This window comes from Corythoichthys intestinalis, chromosome 19, assembly GCF_030265065.1.
Source record: "Corythoichthys intestinalis isolate RoL2023-P3 chromosome 19, ASM3026506v1, whole genome shotgun sequence".
In the NCBI taxonomy this organism is placed as follows: domain Eukaryota; kingdom Metazoa; phylum Chordata; class Actinopteri; order Syngnathiformes; family Syngnathidae; genus Corythoichthys; species Corythoichthys intestinalis.
Genome location: NC_080413.1, coordinates 39,590,182 through 39,611,564, shown reverse-complemented (window position 1 = coordinate 39,611,564; position 21,383 = coordinate 39,590,182). Strand labels below are relative to the sequence as shown.

At 40.2% G+C, this 21,383-nt stretch overlaps 1 protein-coding gene across 5 annotated transcripts in view; it reads left to right on the top strand.

Moving 5' to 3' along the window:
* The window catches only part of map3k7 (mitogen-activated protein kinase kinase kinase 7), a 65,809-nt gene extending 54,980 nt beyond the window's left edge, over positions 1–10,829 (top strand). For 3 of the 5 annotated variants that reach the window (XM_057822578.1, XM_057822577.1, XM_057822576.1), the window contains exons 17-18: positions 1,170–1,285; positions 4,091–10,828. In XM_057822578.1, coding sequence (XP_057678561.1) covers positions 1,170–1,285; positions 4,091–4,271 — 297 coding nt within the window. In that variant the 3' untranslated portion in view covers positions 4,272–10,828. Of the gene's footprint in view, positions 1–1,169; positions 1,286–4,090 lie in introns of all 5 variants that reach the window. The other 2 variants (XM_057822579.1, XM_057822575.1) reach the window with 2 other exon arrangements.
* Positions 10,830–21,383: the final 10,554 nt, after the last annotated feature.

Below are 21,383 nucleotides of genomic sequence, written 5' to 3'. Positions count from 1 at the left end.
CTGTAGCCACAAATATTATTCAAAATCTTTTCTTCTTCCAAGTTTTTTTTTTTTTTAATTAGGATTAAGTATAGCAATGTATTGCTTAAAATAAGGCTGTTAAGATTATTTTCAGCTAGCTATTCTTCTTCCAAGAAATCTGAGAGAAATACACTTGAAGCGCTGGCAGATAATTTCACTTATTTCCAATAGATTTACCCTTAAAACTGACTAGTTTTAAGGAGGTGTGTTTTGCAGTGTATTAATGTTATATATGTTAGGAATGGCTTACTTTTAAAGGCATTTTTGTGCAACTTAGGTATTTACTCTGTAAGTAATTGTTGCCAAAAGTTTACCATTACACAATGTCAGACAATCTGTCATTATTTAGATGTTGGAATGGAATACTTGTTCATATTTTATGTTGAAAAAAAGAGCAATAAATTATATTTTTGCACAGTAATATTTTCTTTTGTGTATACTTTAAAATTTTACATAAATCTTTTAATAAAATTATCGGCTTGACATTATTGGTTATCGGTTGGAATGATGAGGAAATTATTGGTTATCGGTATCAGTTGAAAAATGTATTATCGTGCATCACTAATAATTATGTCGAAGAATGACGCCAATGCTGTAGCGGTTAATTTTTCCCATTGATTTTTTTCACAACGTTTCAAAATGCATGCGTAGTATGAAGAATATAATAATTACCTTGAATCCTCAAACAAATCATTCCTGAGACGATCCTTCCTGTATGCGATACAGCTTTCGTACTTTTTCAGCCTAAATCCGGCGTTGGATCCCTGCATTTGTTGCGGCCGACTGCGAATAACTGAAGCAGACTGTAGGATAGCCGCCTTCTTGAAGGCGTTGCGCAGTGGCTGACGGAAATAACCTGTCAATACAATTTGAAGTCTATGACTCAGTATGTTTTTGTCTGTAAAAAATGCAAAAAAAAGGTTTTAGTCCAAAAATGAATGAATAAAGGGTTCCAACCATTTCGAATGGACATTGACAGGTGTCTACTAGACAACACCAACTTCGTGAAGGCTTTCCAATGGTTCCCATTGCGTGAAAATTTTACATAACTCATATTGGGGGGTGGGGGGGGATCCGATTTGGCAGGCAGTGTGAACGTAGCCATGTTGGCAACATAGATGCTAACCACGGTATACATTTTATTCCAGCCACTTGCTCCTTTCCCCAATTCTAAAGAGTCCATGGCTGTGTTTGAGCAGCACTGCAAAATGGCACAAGAATATCTAAAAGTGCAAACAGAGATCGCTCTGTTAATCCAGAGGAAGTAAGTAAACCTATACGTTAACATTTTATGATGGTCTCGAAATTCTTGTCTCTTAAGCTCCTTTTAGACTTATATCCTGCTAAATTCCGGTGTAATGTGACGTGGGATTTACACGTGTAATGGCATTCAGAATGGGAAGATGTACCGGGCATTACCCGGGTTGGACACTTTCAGACTTGTTCCGTGTTGGCGACTCTGCACTCTCTGTGCGGGGTCGGGATTTTATAACCCAGACATTACGTCATTTTTGGTCGGCATGGACAACAAAATAAACCACACATTTCCAAAGACGAACGATGGATTGTCTCTTCCATCGGCTCTAAGATCCTGTTACAATTTAATTTTTTTTCCAGCTTAATTTTGCTATCATCATGATAGAGCGTGATGATTCGGGCCAAACACAGGCCATAAAAAACTTAAACGTTTTGTCAATATTAAGGTCGTTTTCATAGGCTTAAACCAGAATTACATTCATTAAGTTGGAATACCTTTCTATTGATTTTTCTCCCAATTTCCAACTCTGCGCCAACATAGTCAGGCACAAGAGTGCAACAAGAGAACAGATGTGATTTTCAAAATAAAGCGTGTAAAAGAACAATTCGTATTTGACGTGCTATTACAGGCCACTTCTGGCAAATAGTGTGTAAATAGTGAGCTATATACAGTGAAGAAAATAAGTATTCGAACCCCTGCGATTTTTCAAGTACTCCCAATTAGAAATGATGGGCGGCTTGTAAATTTGCTGGGTAGATGCTTGTCCACTGTGAGAGACAATCTAAAAAAAATCCAGAAATCACGGTGTATGATTTTTAAAAACAATTTATTTGTGTTATACTGCTGCAAATAAGTATTTGAACACTTTTCTATTTGCTAGAATTGCGATTCTGAAAGACCTGTTAGTCGCCTTTAAAAAGTGCAACGAATAAGTGGAGCGGAGGTGGACATTTTGAGTCTGACTTTTTGACCTGTTTGAGGCTGTTAGCTCCATATAAACACCTCTCCACCCCATACAATCAGGAAGACTCCAATTCCTAACATGGTCAAGACCAAAGAGCTGCCCAAAGACACCAGAGATAGAATTGTAGACCTCTACAAAGCTGGACAGGGTTACGGGGCAATTGCTAAGCAGTTTAGTGATATAATATTCCACGTTGAAGCAATTATTAGAAAATGGAAGAATCTAACACGACTGTCGATCTTCCTCGGACTGGGGCTCTATGCATGATCTACCTCGTAGGGTCTCAATGATCCATAGAATGGTGAGGAATCAGCCAAGAACTACACAGGAGGAGCTGGTCAGTGACCTGAAAGGAGCTAGGACCACCATTTCCAAGGTTACTGTTGGTAAAACACTAAGACGTCATGGTTTAAAATCGCAAATGGTCAGAAGGTTCCCCTGCTTAAACCAGGCCTGTTTAAGTTTGCCAATGACGATTTGGATGATCCAGAGGAGTCATGGGAAAAAGTCATATGGTCATACAGGATCAAAACGGAACTTTTTAGTCTTAATTCCACTTGATGTGTACCATCGTAAGAACACCATCCCTACTGTGAAGCATGTAGTTGGTGGCATCATACTTTTGGGGTGTTTTTTTTTGCATATGTGACTAGACGACTGCACTGTATTAAGAACAGGATGACCAAGGCCATGTCTTGTGAGATTTTGGAAAAATAACCTCCTTCCCTCAGTTGGAGCATTGAAAATGGGTCGTGATTGGGTCTTCCAACATGACAATGGCCTGAAGCTGACAGCCTGAATAACCAAGAAGTGGCTACGTAAATAGCATATCAAGGTTGTGGAGGGTCCTAGCCAGTCACCAGACCTAAACCCAATCAAAAATCGTTGGGAGGAAGCTCAAATTGCGTGTTTCTCAGTGACAGTGCAGAAACCTGATTGATCTAGAGAAGATCTGTGTGGAGCAGTGGTGAAAAATCCTTGCTGCAGGCTATGCAAACCGGGTGAAAAGTTACAGGAAACGTTTGACCTCTATAATTGTAACAAAGGCTACTGTACCAAATATTGACTTTTATTTTCTCAAGTGAGGTCAATTTTTTTTAGATCGTCTCTTACAGTGGACAAGAACCAGTCATAATAATTTCAAACCCGCCCATCATTTCCATACGGGAGAACTTGCAAAATCGCAGGGTGTTCAAATATTTATTTTCCTCGCTGTATATTCAAGACATATTGTAAAACTATACAAATTGTAAATTAGAATGTCTCTTTAAATCTTAAAAAAAAAAAACATTTGCAAGGTGTGGTGACTTTTATTTTGGTGTGGCGGTGCAACCCTGATCTTTCCAGTTTGCCATCTTGATAATTGCGATGTTTGTTTACCGCTTTTCGCCTTACTGCGAAGTAAGAGGAAATAATGATCGGCCTGCCATGATATTTATGTCATCAGCATTCGTGCTGTGAGCCCTGAAATTAAACTGCGGCTTTCACACATGCCACGTCCCAGGTCTGTCCTGGACATTATACTAGTACGCGACCTGGCTAATGTCCGTGTCATCTCCGTGTCGGTCGACCCAAGAAATTGCTTTCAGGCATCAGGGCTACGCGTTTAAATCCCGGGATTTAAACAGAGTTCAGCGTGTGTATCTGAAAAGGGCTTAAATGAGACAAGGATACCAAAGCATGAATTGTTACTTATAATTTAAAAAATCATTGGGTTTTAACCTAATCTCAAACCATACTAGGATCATGTTCCCTTATAAGCTAATTCGCAGAGCAAGGTTCCACGATGTAGATCTGCTACTAGCAAATAGTAAGAGGTTATTCCATTTTACTTCCTGTCTTTGAAGAAAGGAACTCATTGCTGAACTGGACCAAGATGAGAAGGACCAGCAGAACACGTCCCGTCTGGTGCAGGAACACAAAAAACTACTGGAAGAGAACAAGAGTCTATCCACATACTACCAGAAGTGCAAAAAACAGCTGGAGCTGATCCGGGTCCAGCAACAGAAGAGACAGGGGACTTTGTGATGAGATTGCCACCACAGATATTCGAAGAACTCCTGACATCCAACATGTGCGTGTGCACACCAGCTAACACGCACGCACACGCGCTCACACCGGTTCAGTCCAGCGCTGGTGTGGCCTGCATGTCACACTGTGGTCTCCGCATCTGTCCAGCAGTAATGTGTCTTCTGTCATTATTTTTGCACATATTCACAGTGTAATCTGTGAATGCAGACCAAACAATCACTGGAACTCAGAGCTTACTGGGCTTCAGTTGGGAGCTTTGCTTCTATGCAGCTGAGTGTGACAGCAGGCTGGTGAGGGTTGTTTGTGTATATTACATGTTGCTCTCAGGGCCTCTTGGCAGACCAGTTGATGTTTCTTTCCCTCCATTCCTTAAGCATTCTCTGGTACCCATTTAGCAGCCAATGTCAAAAATAGGAAACGAGGAAAGCTGCTTTCAAGCAACACGAATGCGCGCAGAATTCAATGTCAAAGACTATTGACACCTGTGTTTGTAGAAACACTGGTATGGAAATGTATGTACACCCCTAATATTTTCTTTTCGATGGCAGAGATGATGGTGAATTCCACCAGAGGTCTGACATCTAATACAGGGAGTCCACGAGTTCCATTCCTACGCTGGCGACGTAACCCGAATTTACGCAAAAGTTAGATTTCACCGTTAAAAGTAGGGATGTCCCCGATCTGATCACGTGATCGGAAATCGAGCCGATCGCGCCGTTTTTCAGAGGATCCGAATCGTGTGCAAAGTATTGTTTTTAATTTAAAAATATATTTTTTATCTATTTTTTTAAAGGGCTAAAAACTAGCAATCAAGAAATACAATGGCATTGCCAAAAGAAACTAAAGTACGTTTTATACTCCACAACACTCCTGGAAAATGCAGAAGTACTGTAAACATTACAGTATTGTAACCTGTTTGAAAGTTTTGTTCAAGTTTATTTATTGAAAAAAAAATATATTCTCCGGTATTGGATCGGGACTCTTTATCGGCAGATTTTCAAAATCAGGTGACTGACTCGGGTGCAAAAAAATGTGATCGGGACATCCGTAGTTAAAAGTCTAAATTTACGTCAAAACACTTCGGGAAAAAAAGAATATTCAAATGAAAAAATTAGATGCTGTACGTACCATTAGTACTGAAAGGTGGATCGAGATTTTTTTTTTTTTTTTTTTTTATGGTTTATTTTCAACCAAAAGCACGGCACACGATTGCTAAAACAAAACAGGCCGTGAGAGCTACGTACACCGCTGCTTTGGCGTAATTTTAGGAGATTGAATAATTTGAGAAAAAAAGTATAATTGCGAGATTAAAGTCATTATATTACTGTAGCGTCTCCAAGAACAATTTGTTCAGGTTCAGGTCAGACTCCATGTCGAGCTGTTTCTCCTCCGCGTAAAGAGGAGCCAGTTGAAGTGGCTCGGGCATCTGGTTCGGTTGTCTCCTGGAGAGGTGTTCTGGGCATGTCTCACCGGCAGGAGGTCACGTGGACGACTCAGGACACGCTGGAGTGACTATGTCTCATCTGGCCTAGGAACGCCTGGTATCCCGCTGGTTGAAGTGGCTGGGGAGATGGGAGTCTGGGATTCCCTGCTAAAACTGCTACCCCCGCGACCAGATCCCAGATTAAGTGGTAGATAATGGGTGGATGTAAATATACAAAAAAATAATAAAGTAAATACCGTACTGGCCCGAATATAAGACAGCCCTGAGACGACCCCCTTTTTCAAGACTCAAGTTTGAATAAAGACTTTTTGAACACCAAATTAGTTTTTATACAGAAAATAATTACAGTACATCTGAAACAAATGATTATAACAATATATTTGAGAGAAAAAGCATGTTATTTTGCCTCATTCAAATCTTAATATCTGAACATTTAAATATGTATACTAAAGTGCGGTCACATTCGTAAATGCATGGCTTCTGGTTTTTTAAATGTAAATAAACCAATCTACTGTGACAAAACAAAATTGCAATAGCTGCAATAGCCATCAAAGTGAGGTCTAACTGTAACTAGTCTTGAAACAAATCTGAATAAGGAAAAACATTGCAATAAAATAATGCAAACTGGTTAAACTTGAGAGTAGCTGAGATCTGTCATAACAAAACATTACTCCTCAAGTTTAGCATTTGCTTCAATGATATCTGGCGCCATCTAGCGTCGTGAATGGGTGTAATGTCTAGACCCCGAATATAAGATGACGCCCACTATTTCAGTCTTATTTCAATGCAAAAAACACAGTCTTATATTCGGGCCAATATGGTAAAAACAAAGTTTTATATAAGTTTAGCAGTCATTAAAGACACCATAATCAGTATCTTCTTGAATTTGCGCTGTGAGCCACTTGCATTAGTGTTGTGGAAATTGGGGTTCGTGCTTTTGCCAATTTGCTGTCGTGCTTAGGCAATTGGGTATCGTGTTGTGGCAGTTTGCATTTGTGCTTTTTTCTTTTTGCAAAGCGTTTGGACTTTCCAATTTGCCTGACATTTCTCAGCCACCGTACACAAAACATAACACTTAGCATTGAAGTCTAAAACATACATGCAACCCGATTTGTTACATTATTAAACTTACTTCTATGTTTCGGAACCGGAAGTTTAGTTTAGTAGAGGTGGATGGTGGGTTGTGGTTTTTTGTGGTTAAATTGCAGCTGAATGCATGGAACACGACTACTGTGACACCAACAAAACAAAACCAATACAACCCCTGCGCCGCCTCCAACTCATCCACCCTTCTCTCTCACTCCAGTCACACGTGGTGTGTTTAGGGACAGCGGAGAAAACACATCAGTATTGCCACCTGAAGCATACATGCAACCTGATTCGTTATATTACCGTCCATATTTTTTACAATATTCTAAGGCTGCAGCTATTGATTATTTAGGTAATCGACTAATCAGATTACAAATATTTATTGTGTTGCAGAATAAATTTTATGAGGTGGAAAACAAGTGTTTACGGTTGCGATAATTTATTTTGACTTATAAAGATTGCACTTTTTTTTTTTTTTTAAAGTGCATTAAATGCAAATACAAAATAAAATACCTGAGTTTTTTCAAACTATGCAGGATTACATTTTATTTTCACAAGAGCAGTAAAGGCATTTAAAACAATTTTAATATCTGAGCTTAGCCTCAAACAGTATTAGGAAAAAAATAAATGATCTACGTAAAACTTCAGAACAATGGGCTGACTTGCATGGCAAAAGTCCGCTAGCTTAATTATTTTTTTAACAGTGCTCTCAAATCATTCAAAAACATTTCCAAAACTAATACCGAATGCATAAATAAGCATATTAGCTCAAACATACCTTATGTTGGTCTTAACCGGGAGCAGCTGGACTCATGGAGTCATGTTAGACGAGTTATAGCATATTACGTCCCAAGGACAGCTCGCGAAGGGCGTAACAAAACAAGCCACACAAGTGGACACAAATTAATTCACGATAATCAAACTTGCAAAATGCAGAAGAAGCGCAGCTTCAGGGTAAGCCCAGGCCAAAACAACATACGAAAGGAACTACACTTAAACCCCACCTGCTAGCTAAAACTTGATCGTTAAAAGGAAAGAACTAAAAGACAGCCACTATCCTAGCTTCCTACTCTAAACAAAACAAGAGAAAATGGGTTGAACAGAAATGGCAGCTTACCCTTACTGCTTCAGTGCTCTTATTTAAAGTGGCGAACAAAAACGATCCAATAACGAATAAACAAAAAACACCTCACCGAAAAAGCGGGAGTGTATCAACTAGCGATCAAACGCACGCGAGAGTGAATGGTGAGCAAACAACTGGCGAGGAGGACCGCGGCACGAATGCTGTCAAATGCGACCTCCCAGTGCGTTGACAGCGGCAGGTTCATGAAGCTTGGCGCCTTTTCGTCGTGGCCATTCGGCGGCGGGAACGTCATCTGTCCGTCTGGCGTCGATCGGCTTACGTCACAGTGGGAGGGGAGGCAACCAGCTGGCGGAGGTGACAATCAGCTGACTGAAGGCTTCTCAAAATAATACAACAGTTAAACGGCCAGGGTCGTCACATGGCATATCTACTGTTGCCACCAGAGGGCAGAGTATCCACCAAACGAATCATCGAAGCAACAAAACTTGATTCAAAGCTTTTTTCCTAATCGAGTTAATTGATTCATCGTTGCAACACTAGTTTCTTTTGACTTTGAGTGTTGGCGACGTAAGGTCTCAGTCAACACAAAACTGCTTTTGGCGACAAGCAAACAAATTTTTGAGCGAATGTTTAACTCTGGTCTGAATGCATATTATCTTTACTGATGTTCGTTGGCATTTCTCTGATCCTTTTCCGATGTTAAGCTTCGTTCCCTTAGTAATTACTTTTATTTTGGCTGGACCGAGAAGACTCAACTTTCTTCTTTGGGGCCATAATGTGGAAAAAAGGTTGCAAAAAAGGCATAGATACTGCCAGTGCGCAAACACAGATGAGCACTATGCACTAGCTAAGCAGAAACTATAGCGCTGGTGATTAAATAAATGACAGACAAGGCACGGGTGTCGTAAAGTCGAAAGGTAGGTCGAGGACATCGTAACCCGAGGACTCCCTGTATTTGTTTCAAAGATGAATGTTTCTTATTAAAAGAGAATTTTAAAAATCCTGAATGTGTGATACACACAAAGTTCGCTTTTAGAGCTACTATGAGACGCTTTAAAACATTTTTCTATTTGACCGAAGTGTTGTTTTCATTCTAAATGTTTTTTTGTTTTTTTTTCTGTGTGTATGTTACATTTGTTCGTCATGTTTGGTTTATAACATTTTATCTGGTCTGGTAACCCTCATGAAGAGGTCCATACATTAGTTTTTAGTTCACAAGTTGCCTTAGAAGTTGCCTGCATTTTAAGTGCTTCACTTGTTTTATGTGACAGGGAGATTAAAAAAAAAAGGCATTCATGTCATGGACATTGGAAAAAAACGTGTTAATTTTGTGTTGCAAGTAAGAGTGATGTATGCATTCCTCTTGCTGTGCACCTGAAAATGATGAAATTGTACGCTGTAGGAGTATCGCTGGTTGTGTTTTGTTCTAAATCTTAAATTCATATTGCTGAAATGTTTTTGCACAATCGCTGTTTTATCTGTCAAGTAGAAGTCAAACTAAACTTTTCAAAATTAAAGGGACACTCCAGTGGACCTCGACATCAATAACTTATTTGTGTCAAAGAAAAAAATTGTTAGCATTAGGGCGCTGGAAGTCACAGCAGGGGATACTTGAGGATCTTTTTTTTTAGTTTTTCCACATCCAAAAACTACAACGGAGGATTAGGGCCAAAAAAGGAGAATAAAGGCTTCATCAAGTCGTGACCTCCAACTCTCACTGGGGTGGTTCGCAGCGGAGTGTGAAGCGGTTGGGATGAAGATCAGCACCTCCAAATCCGAGACCATGGTCCTCAGCCGGAAAAGGGTGGCATGCCCTCTCCGGGTCGGGGATGAGATCCTGCCCGGAGTGGAGGAGTTCAAGTATTTTGGGGTCTTGTTCACGAGTGAGGGTAGGAGGGAGCGGGAGATTGACAGGCGGATCGGTGCAGCGTCTGCAGTGATGCGAACTCTGCACCGGTCCGTTGTGGTGAAGAAGGAGCTGAGCTAAAAGGCGAAGTTCTCGATTTACCGGTCGATCTACATTCCTACCCTCACCTATGGTTACGAGCTGTGGATCGTGACCGAAAGAACAAGATCCCAGATACAAGCAACCGAAATGAGTTTCCTCCGCAGGGTGTGCGGGCTCTCCCTTCGAGATACGTAGGGTGAGAAGCTCGGTCATCCTGGAGGGGCTTGGTGTCGAACCGCTACTCCTCCGCGTGAAGAGGCGCCAGTTGAGGTGGCTCGGGCATCTTGTTCGGATGCCTCCTGGACGCCTCCCTGGAGAGGTGTTCCAGGCATGTCCCACCAGCAGGAGGCCCCGGGGACAACCCAGGACACACTGGAGAGACTGTCGCTCGGCTGGCCTGGGAAGGCCTTGGAAACCCGCCGGAGGAGCTGGCTGAAGTGGCTGGGGAAAGGGAAGTCTGGGCTTCCCTGCTAAAGCTGCTGCCCCTGCGACCCGACCTCAGACTAAGCAGAAGACTTGGATGGATGGATAAAGGAGAATAAAAAAGGGCTATGAGATTAAAGTCGCACTGGTACTACGCAGGGGCGAAAGTGGGCCGGAGTTTTAGGACCGGAAGACCGTTCCGGCATACGGTGCTTTGATCCCTAGAAGATGAGGGCAATTGTCAAAACTCCATATTAAAAAAAAAAAAAAAACTGCTTCACACGCATCTCCAAAAAGAACAATCTACTAACGTCAGATTTACATACACAAGTGTTAACAACAAGCCTAATAAAGTGCTTGTGTAGCGTAATGCGTTTCCACCGATATTTATTATTCATTTATTTATTCTACGTTGTTCTTTCCAGCGTCTCTATCATGCGCGGATCAGTTTAAGAGGGGGGCTGTGGTGGCCGAAAAGTGTCATTGCATGTATTTGACTTTCCTATATATGATTTTAAAATGAGAGTTTTCTGGTAAAATATTGTCTACAAAGGTTGTAAAGCAAAAACAAACAACAAAAATCAAAACCACCCTCGGACCGCAGAGGCAAGATGGATATACAGTGGGGAGAACAAGTATTTGATACACTGTCAATGGGAAAACCCATTGGCAGTGTATCAAATACTTGTTCTCCCCACTGTACATATTTTTTTTCAAACCTAAGCTTTCTAAAGCGACAACAACTACTGAGCAAGAACCAAGGATTTAAAATGTGTAAACACCAGAGAGCACCGCCAAAATGTGAGCGGAGTTTCAATTAGCCCCATTAAAGACGCTAATTGTACAACAGAGGCACCACAGGTGTCTTGCCAATGTAGTTACCGTCGTCAAAAAATGTATCCCCTGATCGCGAGAGCACACATACATACACATTAGTTATGAGTTATGTCAATTTAAACAATTAATTGAAGCCAGAAAAGATGAAGTTATATGTTTTAGAAATCGACATTTATTAAACTGGAGAGACTCAACACAGGACTTGAATTACAGTTATATGTCATTCTACGAATAAAATAGTTAACATTACCATTTTTTGTTTTACATTCAGTATGTATGTCAAGTTATACAACAGAAAAAAATGTTTGGTTTTTTTTTGATGGATGGGCCATGTTTCAAAACCTTGTAGATAACTACATCACCAAAACACAAAAATTAAGTAAATCAGTGGCTCCGCCCCGGGAATACAATTTTGACGTGGGTAACTACATTGGCACAACATTGGCGGACGTACCATATTCAATGGATGACGATCTTGGCGAAAAGTATAGCTGTCCTAAGCAGCCTGATTTAGAATTTCCCGCAAAAATGATAGGAAACAAAAAAACGCTCAATTTCAACTTATCATCATAAATATTTTTATAAGTTCATTTTATTGACAACGGAGAAAGACAACGGAAAATTGATCAGAATTTAGAGAAAGGAAACAGTTGATGAGGTTTATTTCATTTGGGAGGTTCAGAACATCTTAATTAATGTGCACTTTGGACTTATTTTTGTTCATTTATCTAAGGCTACTTATTTATTTCCTTATAAAAAATATATATATAAAAAATAGGGCTGTCAAAATTATCGCGTTAACGCGCGGTAATTTTTTAAATTAATCACGTTAAAATATTTGACGCAATTAACGCACATGTCCCGCTCAGACAGTTTTCTGCCTTTTGGTAAGTTTTACAGCAAGGTTTTTTGGGCTGTCTAACAGCGAACTCTTGTGGTCGCTTTGCGACATGGTTTATTGCTTTCTTGCCAGTTCAATATGGCTGCACGACGTCTCGAGCTGACGTCTACGTTGTAATGTTGTGCTTATATGATCCTTGGACAAGATTTGTCCGTAAGTATGGTTGTTGTAAAGAATGTACATGTTATGTTAGTAAGCGAAATGTTATATTTTTTGTATGAGACGCTTTTTGTTTATGTTTAGTGAACCTGTATAGCGTGCTAAGCTAACGTTGTTGCTAATGCAATGCTTGTGTACTTTTTTTGTGTAGTTTCACTACGGTCAAAAGAGGACAGTGGTTTGAGGCCATTTTATTAATAAATCATGAAAAAGAAAGAAGTCTGATTATTAAGGCATCGTTCACTAGCTGTCTAGCTTTGGAAAAAGTAGACGCTTCGGAGTGAGGACAGCATAGACAGATTTAAATGACAGTAGAGTGAAATGCCCACTACAGTCCTTATGTACCGTATGTTGAATGTATATATCCATCTTGTGTCTTATCTTTCCATTCCAACAAATTATTTTACAGAATATATATATAATTTACAGAAAAATATGGCATATTTTCTAGATGGTTTGAATTGCGATGAATTACGATTAATTAATTTTTATGCTGTAATTAACTCGATTAAAATTTTTAATCGTTTGACAGCCCTAATAAAAAAATAAAATATATATTTTTTATCTTCAAAATATATTCCATTTCACTGTGCACAATTAAATCATTTGTACTTATTTTTTGTTAATGTATGTTTATTTTTATTTATTTTTAAATAATGTTTACTTTATCTTCAGTTTTAATGTACATCTTATGTTCCTGAATAGTTAAAATTGAAGTTTCGCATTTAGTATTCAGGAAATGGGGGGGGGGGGGGGGGGGTTAGATGTAGTTTTAGGTGGAATTTTGTGAAAAAATACAACTTTTAATGGAAATCAGTTTCTCATTTATGCCTTGTTTCAGCGTAATAATGCTAATGCCTAATGCTTGTGAAACCATTCATTCATTCATGGAGCCATTGGAGCCAATCCCAGCTAACTCCGGGTATTTGTGTGGTCTTAAAAAGTAAAAAAACGTCTTAAATCCAATCATTAGAAATTAAGGCCTTAAATTGTCTCAAATTCCCCTAAACCCTACAAAAGGTCTTAAATACAATTTTGAAAGGCCTTAAAAATCTATTGAAGTTACTTTTATTTAGTCTCGCTTTTAAATGTTTCGATTTTTGAGGACGACAAAACCTAACAACAAAGCGGAACTAGCTGTACTACCCACTCTTTTTTTTCTTGCTGATATTGATGTGAATAAGGTCTTAAACTGTATTCAATACAGTCTTTAAAAAGTCTTTAAATGTCTTAAAATTTGGCCTGTTGAAACCTGCAGAGACCCTTTAACTATGGGCAGTAGGCGGGGTACACCCTGAATCGGTTGCCAGCCAATCACAGGGCACAAGGAGACTAACAACCATTCGCTCGCACACTCATACCTAGGGACAATTTAGAGTGTTCAATCAACCTACCATGCATGTCTTTGGGATGTGAGGGGAAACCGGAGTACCTGGAAAAAACCCACGCAGGCACGAGGAGAACTTGCAAACTCCACACAGGAAGACCAGAGCCCGGGATTGAACCCTTGATTACAGAACTGGGAGGCGGACGTGCTAACCACTGTGTGTGTGAAACCTGTTGTGTTTTATTGTGTGTTAAATTTATAACTGAGGCAAAAGCAGTGTTTGCATTTCAGTAGCTTTATGAGGTTTAAAAAAAAAAAAAAAAAAAAGACAGGGTAAACTGCTACTTACCATCTGTACATGTACCTTAGCTGGGAGCTACAACGAAGCATCAATATAAAGGCATCTATATATTATAATTTGAAATATTTCCTTAATTACACTGCTAGCCAAAAGTACTAGTACAGCTGCAATTTTGTCAGATGATGCTCAGTTTCTCCCAGAAAATGATTGCAATTACAAATCCTTTGGTAGTAATATCTTAATTTATTTTGCTTGCAATGAAAAAACACTAAAAGAGATTGATTTTTTTTGTTTTTTTAATCATTATCATTTTACACAAAACTCCAAAAACGGGCCGGAGAAAAGTATTGGGACCCTTTAAAAAAATCATGTGATGCTTCTCTAATTTGTGTAATTAGCAGTACCTGTTACTTACCTGTGGTACATAAGAGCGGTGGCAATAACTAAATCACACGTACAGCCAGTTAAAATGGATCAAAGTTGACTCAACCTCTGTCCTGTATCCTTGTGTGTACCAAATTGAGCATGGCGAAAAGAAAGAAGACCAAAGAACTGTCTGGAGACTTGATAAGCAAAATTGTGAGGAAGCATGGGCAATCTCAAGGCTACAAGTCCATCTCCAAAAACCTGAATGTTCCTGTGTCTACCGTGCGCAGTGTCATTAGTAAGTGTAAAAGCCCATGGTACTGTGGCTAACCTCCTTAGATGTGGACGAAAAAGAAAAATTGACGAGAGATTTTAACGAAAGATTGTGCGGATGGTGGATAAATAACCTCGACTAACATGAAAACAAGGTCAAGCTGTCCCGCAGTCCGAGGATACAACAGTGTCAACCCGTACTATCCGTCGGCGTCTGAATGAAAAGGGACTCTATGGTAGGATACACAGGAAGACCCCACTTCTGACCTAGAGAGATAAAAAAGCCAGGCTGGAGTTTGCAAAAACTTATCTGAGAAAGCCAGAAACGTTTTGAAAGAATGTTCTCTGGTCAGATGAGACAAAAGCAGAGCTTTTTGGGAAAAGGCCTCAACAGAGTTTACAGGGAAAAAAATTGAGGCCTTCAAAGAAAAGAACACGGTCCCCACAATCACACATGGCGGGGGTTCCCTGATGTTTTTGGGGTGAAAATGATAATGATCTTTTTTTTCTCTTTCATGGTTTTTCATTGCAAGCAAAATAAATGAAGATTTTACTACCAAAGCATTTGTAATTGCAATCATTTTCTGGAAAAAAATTTAGCATTATCTGACAGAATTGCCGGAGTGCCCAGGGCCGGCGCTAGCTATTTTAGTGCCCTAGGCATAAATGCTTCGTGGTGCCCCCCCAATCCACCAATACAAGACAAAACATTGAGGGATTAAACGGTGAAATATATTATTTGAACCATGGTACAAACATTTTCTAAATTAATTATAGTATTATGCAGGCCCATATTTAAAACACAGATACATGAAAACTTTAATATTATACCTTTATAGACATGGACTGATAGGGCACTATAAAAACATTCTGGACGTAATGTGGAAAGAATGAATATGAAAGGGGAAATCTACATAGCTTTGAAATTGTTTTTTTTCTCTAATTAGTTTCACCAGTAGATGTCGCTCTTGGCCTCTGAACCTCTCGAAAATGACTACGGCTTCATACTAATGGAAAAATTTCGGCATCAACATAGTCGTTGCATGAAACCACTACCGGTATGTCCCGTAATATTCCATTTAATTTTCATTGTGCAATGAATTTGCAAGTAACATCATTTCCACCACAGTGTTTTGGAGTGGGTTTTTTTTTGGTTGTGCACACTAATAAACCGATCATAACCCGATTTCTCGAGTTACCAGATTATTCAAGTGGTCATGTAAAGAGCATGATCCGCTTATCCTTTATCTGATAAACACCGCTATTTTACATCTCTAAGCATGTGTACAAATGGAAAAACGGATGTCGCTAGAGAGGCCTTAGGGGCGCCAAACTGATTCGCTTTCAGCCTATGGGCCTACTCTGCAGTTAGCGAGCTTGTGTAACGCGATCGCCACACTCGCATTTGAAGAGGTTCAGTGGGACAACTTCAAGCAAGCATGGGTTTTTGGTAGACATGGAGGAAGGCCTATGCTGAGACCATGAGTTTTACGTCATGTACTTGGAAAGAAATCGAACAATTGACTTAACATGTAAACCAGGTTTTTCCTGATTATCACATCACTGAAGTGCACGTAAATGCGTCAAATCTCATTATTGTCATTACCTGGTTATTCCCAGTTATCAGATTATTGTAGTCATGCAAACGTAGCTGATAATAAATAAACAATTATTTTTAAAAAATAAAATAATATTCTTACCTGCAAGTGATGCGTGGGATCGTGTTGTATCGGTCGCGACCGATTCGTTCTTTTTGAACGAATTGTTTGGGTGAACGAGACCGAACTAATCACCATCTGCACTGATTCGTTCTATGAAGTTGGGGCTTGTTCGCTGCGTGGGAGGGCGTTGAGCAAGCGGCAGCGTCTTCTGACATCGCACACGACCAATCAGACGCCAGCTTCATCGCGGGCAGGGTGGGGAGCGGAAACAGAATCAGGGCGTCTCTCACTCACTTCAACGTGTAGCCAATAAGCAGCCAGCGTGCAGGCAGGAGGGCAAGACTGAGTTACGTCACTTCCCGTTCAGTGACTCGGTCCTCCGGTTCCTGACCTAGCTTGCTGCTAACTTGACTTTGCAGTAATGCGGTGAACGAGTCAAAAAATGAAAGGAAATGACTTTGTCACATATTTGTTAATGTGGAGCCTATCAAATGCTGCTCAAACAGACAAAAACACCACACAAACCTAGCGAGCATGGTTTAGTGTACTACTTTTCTCAACAGACTCGGGACTACATATAATGACATACTACCAAATTTACAGTAGTTTAAAACACTTTCGCGGGTAGCTACGAGGCAAGCAAAAGCTAAGCTGCGGTCGCGTGACGGCAGTGCGGGGGGAGAGAACTGTCATTGTATGGAGGCTTCATGGCAGCGATATTTACCTCATATGTGCACAGAAAAAAAGAATATTTAGTATGATCACCTTAATACTGATTTGCAATAAAACTGTATGTACATGTCAATTTTTTCCGACTGTTTTATTTTTTTTTTTTCGTGTCAGAGCGTGTCGGGTGGTGGTTGGTTTGACAAATTATGTCCATCCGTCCATCATGTGCTACTCAAGCACCCAAAAACAACGCACGCGGACACGGGAGATGTCGCAATATGTCTACATTTTTCTTAACAGACTAATGAGAGTAGAAAGGCAACTTCGTAAAGAGCAAACTATTATTTCTCGTCAGCATTTGACGATCTGAGATGAGGGGACGACAGGGGAGCTGACCGGATTATTTTATTTGTTAATACCAGTGCAAAAATTCAATACGATCATCTTAATACTGATTTGCAATTAAACTGTCAAATATCAAAATGTAGTATTGTTTTTATTTCAGAGCAGCACATTTGACAACTAGCTATTTACACTTTAGTTTTAACAATAGTGACCAAAAATAATAGTGATGAGCATAAAAACTAAAATACAACAGAGCGAGAGGTAAATATGATGTGTTGGTCGTTCCATATTTAGAAATTAAACTTTCGATTTATTTTTATTTTTTTTGTGACAGCAAGCATGCTGCGTTGGCTGGTAGCAGCAGCATTGTATATGTGATCAAGATCATGCTAAAGAAAGTCCGTGCGCCCCCGACCCCAAACCCCCACTCCCCCCACAAAAGGAACATGTTTAACCGTGTCCTAAATCGAAATGCAAGCACGAGCTATGACTTTGATCCCATTGAACTAGGACAGACGACACGGAAGTTCTCCCTTGCTTCTGCAGCAGCGGGAGGGAGACGAGGCTGTCTGTGAAAGCAGAATGATATTGCCTGTCACTCATTACTGAAACTACGACGAGTGGTCAATGAGGAGCCTGTGTGCAAGAGAGGGAGGGACCAAGCAATGTCACTTCCCGTTCAGTTATACTGCGAAGCAGTCTTTGGTGATTCGTTCGGCAACGTCACTTCCCGTTCACTAACCGAACTATTCATTTGGGTGGGGAGGGATATGAGGGGGGCGAACGATTCGTTGAACGATTTGTTTGAACGAATCTTTTTACTGAACGAACCGGAATGGATTCGTTTACTCAAGTGAACGACAGATCCCGTCACTAGCGCGGGCATCATCTCGCTTTTTCCTCTTCCTTTTTTCAGCCCCGACTCTTGTTGTCTTTTCGATGACATTTCCTTTCAAGAATAAACTTCTGCCAAATTTGTGACTGAAGCATAATGGAGGAAACCACTAGGGAATTGGGGGGGGGGGGGGGGGGGCACCAAAGATAGACTGACGAGAGGGCCGTTGCCTGGCATAGCCAGACTGTTCTCCCTGTAATTTTCAAACACTGAGACACGAGTCATAGACAACAGTCTGTCTCGCGCTAGCCATGTTGAATCAACTCCGCTCTCCTCAAATGTTTCCTTTCGCGCGCAAGTCCCTCGTCGTTTTACTAACGGCACGTCTGCCCGTCGCTGATTGGTCAACTCCGCTGTCTGTTTGCTGTGGCTTGCTCCGCCCTGGAAATTGTATCCGCTGAATGGTGGCCAGACTCAATAGCTGGAACAGCGGTGAGTCTGGTGTACCAGGCAAAGAGGGCCGCACAGGAGATTCTTTTTGTGTGTAAATAATGAGCCTATGTTACTTATATTTGTATTACTTGCATTTATCAGTTATAAGTTTTATTTTAAATACTATAATTTGTTGTTATTATAACAATTACTATTTTTTAGGATTTTTTACAAACTTGATTTTTTTTTTTTTGTGCCCCTTCAGGCAGAGTTGGTGCCCTACGCGCAGTGCATGTTATGCGTATGCGGAGCGCCGTGTCTGGGGGTGCCAATACTTTTGGCCAGCACTGTACACTTAAAAGCTAGTTCCCCACGCCACATTCCCTTTACAGGTCTCGTCTTCCATGGCCTCAACAGAGTTTACAGGGAAAAAAACGAGGCTTTCGAAGAAAAGAACACGGTCCCTATAATCAAACATGGCGGAGGTTTCCTGATGTTTTTGGGGTGTAAAATGATTTTTTTCCCCCATTCTCTTTTGTGTTTTTTTTTTCATTGCAAGCAATATAAATGAATATTTTACTTCCAAAGCATTTGTAATTGCAATCATTTTCTGGGAAAAATTGAGCATTATTTGACAGAATTGCAGGGGTGCCAATACTTTTGGCCAGCACTGTACACTTAAAAGCTAGTACCTCAGGTCTCGTCTTCCATGGCAAAAGGAAAACAAAGTGGCTCATGCACTGATATTCTGCATGAGCCAATTTATAGTGCACCCTGACTTTCCACCTTGTTTGTACACATTCAGAAACTTTTTTCTATGATTGAATTTAATTAATTAATTAATTTATTTATTTTATTTTGTTTGAAGTGATTATTCTTTTGAATTTTTTAAGCAACTTCTTTTTTGATTGAATAATAAAGACACAAATGTCCTGGCCAAGATGTGGCCCAAACGCACCACCCAAAAAGTTGTTTTGGAAAAAAAAAAAGATTGTAGTGACTTTTTTTTTTTTTTTAAATTGAAAATATATATTTTGAATGAGGCAACTTTTTGGATTGAATATAAAGGACAAATCTACCTCCATAGTTTGATAACAGCTGAACACCGGCAGCCGAGTCAGGCGTTCTACCCTGACATCTGCTGGTAATGAAACGAAATGATACTTTTTAGTTCTGATTGCATGCGTTTAGCATGTTTGTGAAAACGAAAACTCCCAAAATTTGCTGCTTGCAGTGGCTCGTGGGGATTAACGAAGTTAACCTAGTGGGAAGCCAAATAAACTACGAAATGGCTGACAGGGTAGCCGCCATTTTAATCGGGTAAGGGATACACCATTTAAATTTATGTTTCCGCATTGCTTTACTTTCAGTCTTTGGAAAACGGCAAGGGTGTATTCGTATAATAATAACAATGATCACATTTTGGTGACAGGTTTTTATATACACTTAGAAATCGAGTTAACGGTTAGCATTTTTCGCGGCTTCCTATTGGACAAGCGGCGGTACAGTCCGTGACGTATATCAAAGAGGTGAAAAAGTGTTACCATGCGAACTTGACCGATGAGTTGATTCGCTAATTAAAGGTAAACTTACCCTTCTCTGCTGGACAGTGACGTCAGAGTGGCACGTGACTCAACGGTCAAGTGCAATGTATCCATCAGTTCATCTTATGCTCTCGAGACATCAAGATGTGCGCAAATGACATGGAGTCCATCCGAAGTTTGCATCGAGTTCAGTGGAGCTCGCTCTTCGATCTAGTTGATCACGACTTGAGAATCTTACCACTATCAAGTTCTCCTGCCCAGGAACAGGTAAGAAACAAAAATAATAATCATAAAAAATGAATAATGCAGTTAACGCAGTACTTCTCAAATAGTGGGGCGCGTCCCCCTGGGGGGGCGCAGAGCGATGCCAGGGGGGCGCATGTGACCTCAGGGAACATGTTTTTTTTTTTTTTTTTTTTTTTTGCCGTACTGGAATAAAGTGTACTTGCACATCCACTCAGTAGGTGGCAGTGGCGCTCTCATTTTCAGAGTGCGCGCAGTATTTTTGAACTAAGGAAGAGCACTCAGCACACACAGACAACAGATATGAAGAGCAGTGTGCCACCGCCGTTTTTGAAAGCCGTTTTCCGACCGGACTCACTCACGCAGCGACCCACTGTCTTGTCCGGTTCTCACGTCGCTGCCCGAGAAGTGCCATTTTCGGCTTGGGATCGTCACGACGACCGCCCTCACCTACGGTTCTACCTCCGCCGCCGTGAATGCGCTTTTTTCGTGCCGTTTGCCTTTTAGCTTTGACTTTTAATACAGTGGGTGATGATGAAAGACCACTGTTTACTGTGTCTAAAAATAATTATAGCAGACAGCCAGAAGCCAAATCAATTAAGACGCCACTTAAAGACATTAGACCCCAATCTCATTGTTAAGCCGCTTGATTTTTTTCAGTGAAAATGTGCCGAGTATTGCCAACAATCGTCCTGCTTTGTCAGTGTTATATCAGAAAGCCAGTGAGCATTGTTAGCATGCTCATTGCAAAATAACTCCACACCATTGCAAAGGAGGTAAATACTGTGAGCAGCAAAAATAAAAACTGTCCTGTCCAAGGACACTTTTTTTTTCCTTTTATTCAGATTTGTTTTTTCGGTCTAATTTTTTTGGCACATTGTCCTCATGAGTGAATGTTCCTAATCAATTTTAATTTGTTATTATTTACTGATTTTATTACATTTTATTTTTCTGTATCAAATGGTCAAAAATGTACCTTGAGTGTATTTTTTAGTTTGGATGTGAATTTTTTTTTTAAATTCAGGCAAATTGATGCACGTCAAGTCTTCTCTGTTACAAACAAAACAATGTTAATAAAGTTATACTTTATTATAAGTTGATCTATGTTACTTTTTTTTCTTTATTAGAAAAAAAGGACACAATGTTAGGCAGATGCGTATTTATAATAGTAATTTTATAGACAAATGATACTATTTACAGTGGCGGCAGAGAGTTTGGGGGGGCGCGA